Raw genomic sequence first — 2,769 nt, 5'->3', positions numbered from 1 at the left:
CGCCCGCCCTCTCCCCCCCAGGGCGTCGTCCCCCGAGGAGACCTGAGGCAACCCCCACACACGGCGGTACCCCCCGGCCTTCGGGAGAGGGGCCTCCCCACTCAGCCACCCGCCATCACCGAGCTGCGGTTTCTCTCCACTGATCTCCCTCACTTCTGTCTGAGTTTTCCCTCACCTCTGTCCGATTTTTCCCCTCAGTTCTGATTTTCGTCCCTCTTTCACCCCCTCACTCCCCAAAGCAGCTTTTCCCCTCAGTGTCAAGGTGTGTGGGCATGAGGAAAGAGCTCTTCTCAAGAGCCATCGTCCCTCTTTACTCTGAGGTGGCTGGGGCGTCTTCACTGAGGCAGCAGGTGACCATGGCAGTGTTGCCTACCGGCGCGTATGAGCCCGCCATAGCCCCCATGCCGGTGGCCGTGCACTCATGGCAGTCCTTATGCCTCCCGCCTCCTGCCTGAAACATAAACATCTCTCTCTTTGGCTGGCTACACAGCTGCTGGTCCACAACCACCGAGGAGCTGGCTTCCCCATCCCAGCCACCGTGTGTTTGGGGCCACCATAAATGCGACGGGAGGGCATCCCAAATCTCAGCGCAGCTGCTTGCTGGGAGGAGCAGCGTGTGCCACAGTCACTGCCAGCACTGAAGGGAATGGAGAGTCCATATCAACCCTCAGGTTTCGGAGAAGCAAGCAGCAGTTAAACAGGTCGGGCTTGCTGAAGCAGATATAGACATTTATTGCACAATAACTGGCTGACGTTAACATTACCTTGTCCACAGCCCTGGTTATGTTTTTCTCATCATGTTTTCTCTCTACATAGAGTCCAGACTGTGAGAAATTTGGGGCAGGCCCACTCATACAGCTCAGCCCAGCGGAGCTTTATTCACGGCAAATAGGTTTCTATGGGAAACTGTTGAAATCCAACTGGCTGCCGCCTCTTGGTCCGAGCTGTTGGCCCAGCACCCAGCAGAACAGGACCATGGCTGTTTGTGCTACAAAACCGACAAATGCAATATTTGTTATGGCAGCTGATGAAAATGTGAGGGGTCTGGTATTGTACCTAGGGATGAAGGCTTTCATGCCCAAGCCTTCAAGATGGAAACCCTCAAGATGGCACAAAGTCCTCAGAGGTTGGATTTGATCCTAAAAGGGCCTGCGCTCCATCCTCCTGAGGAGCGGGTCACGCTGTATGGTAGCGGGTAAACTCGCCAGCTAATAAAGCTGGATTTGTTTAGGCTTATTCTTGCTCAAGTCAAAAGGAAAGGCCAAGGATGCCCAAATCCACCCTTGACTGAAATGAGAGGCCCTCCTCGGAGTGACTGAAGCAATCTGTATGCACTGAGCTGTGCAGAGGAATGTCACTGATTTATAAATGTCAAACAAGCACTGATCAGCCCACACACGAACCTCAGTGAATTCTTACCTCTGACCCACTCGTTGGCTCCAGCAGCCGCACAGGCTGATTTAGAGCCCCTTACTCTAAGGGCTCTAATGTCTCACACAGGCTACGGCTGATCTGAAAATGTCAAATGGGACCGAAGGTCAAAATTTCCATAAATTAGGCCCTGACTTGCTACCTATCATGTAATAGGATTCTCCAGCCAGTTAATGCTGTGAACTATAGGCATTCAGCCTAGCAGTTCCCCTGCAGCCCTGTTCCTCTGCCCCTCTCCTGAACTGGCGAGACCATATCTGCAAGGGGAAGGAGTGTCTGCAGAGCTGCTTTCCTCCAAGGAGAAAAAAAGAGCAGGACAAAGGGACACTGGACAGGGGTGAGTGCGCTATCCTTTACTCCTAGAGAGGTATATTTTAGCTTGAGGAGCAGTTGGGGGGAGACTGTTTTTTCTGATTCTTGTTTTGAGAAACTACAATCCATTTTTTCCTGGAGATAAGTAACATGTATTTTTAAAGGTAAATTTCAGTATAATACATGCGTTCAGCACAGAAGTGGGTGTTTGTGGTTTAGGGTTTGCTGAGCATTAAACAGTTGAAACGCTAGGCACTGTTGAGCATCCCCAAGCATTTGTAGGGGTATTGACTTCATTTATGACTGGCTAAGCTGCTGCTGGGTTCTGCAGGGCATGTGTGTGCACAAATTATGGTGGTATTGTTGTTGTTGTTGTTCTGCAGGGCATGTGTGTGCGCATATTATGGTGGTATCGTTGTTGTTGTTGTTATTATTCTGTTTAAAGTTAGTAGTGGGTCGCTCACCCAAGATGGAGCTCTCTTGTATAAAGCACAGGGTGGGCAGGTGGTAAGAAATGCTCCTGTCCTGACGGCTGTGATGGAAATGACACATTCTTTGGTCAGAAGTCCTCCTGGAGCCAGAGTATCCGGCTCTTGCCCAGTGAAAATTTACCTGAATGGAAACTCAGTGAAGGGTACAGTGTGCAGACACAGATGTATATACGGGGTAGTAGAATTAGACCTGTTGAAACAGGACTTGACATAAATATTGCATGGTGCCCTACCGAAGGAGAAAAAAAACAAGTGGGGGATTTTCAGTCGAGGCCATGTTGCTCTACTGAAACCCTCCTTGGTTCAGCAATTCTTAATTTGCTGGAAGGAATCACTAGGGACTGGTACATTCCTGTGTCTTGGCTTGGGAACAGGGAAACTGGCCCCTTGTGTGTATGGTGGGACAAGGAGGAAGGAAAAGTCTGGAGGGAAGTTTTCTGAAGCAGCTGAGTGTAGACAAACAGGTGCAAACACAGTGGTACAAGGGCAACAGTGTGTGAAGGCATTGGCTGTGGGACAGTGGCCTCTACTACCA

The 2,769-nt window shown here is 50.3% G+C and overlaps 1 protein-coding gene across 1 annotated transcript in view; it reads right to left on the bottom strand.

The window, feature by feature from the left end:
- The window catches only part of LOC103902821 (filamin-interacting protein FAM101A), a 24,549-nt gene extending 24,146 nt beyond the window's left edge, over window positions 1-403 (bottom strand). The window contains exon 1 of the mRNA XM_009283933.2: window positions 315-403. Within this exon, the coding sequence (XP_009282208.2) occupies window positions 315-403 (89 nt within the window). The remainder of the gene's footprint in view (window positions 1-314) is intronic.
- Between the last annotated feature and the right edge of the window lie 2,366 nt (window positions 404-2,769).

The sequence above is a fragment of the Aptenodytes forsteri genome, unplaced genomic scaffold, assembly GCF_000699145.1.
Source record: "Aptenodytes forsteri isolate BGI_AS27 unplaced genomic scaffold, ASM69914v1 Scaffold118, whole genome shotgun sequence".
Lineage (NCBI taxonomy): Eukaryota > Metazoa > Chordata > Aves > Sphenisciformes > Spheniscidae > Aptenodytes > Aptenodytes forsteri.
The sequence above is the reverse complement of the archived record's forward strand: the minus strand, read 5'-3'. Positions and strand labels throughout refer to the sequence as shown.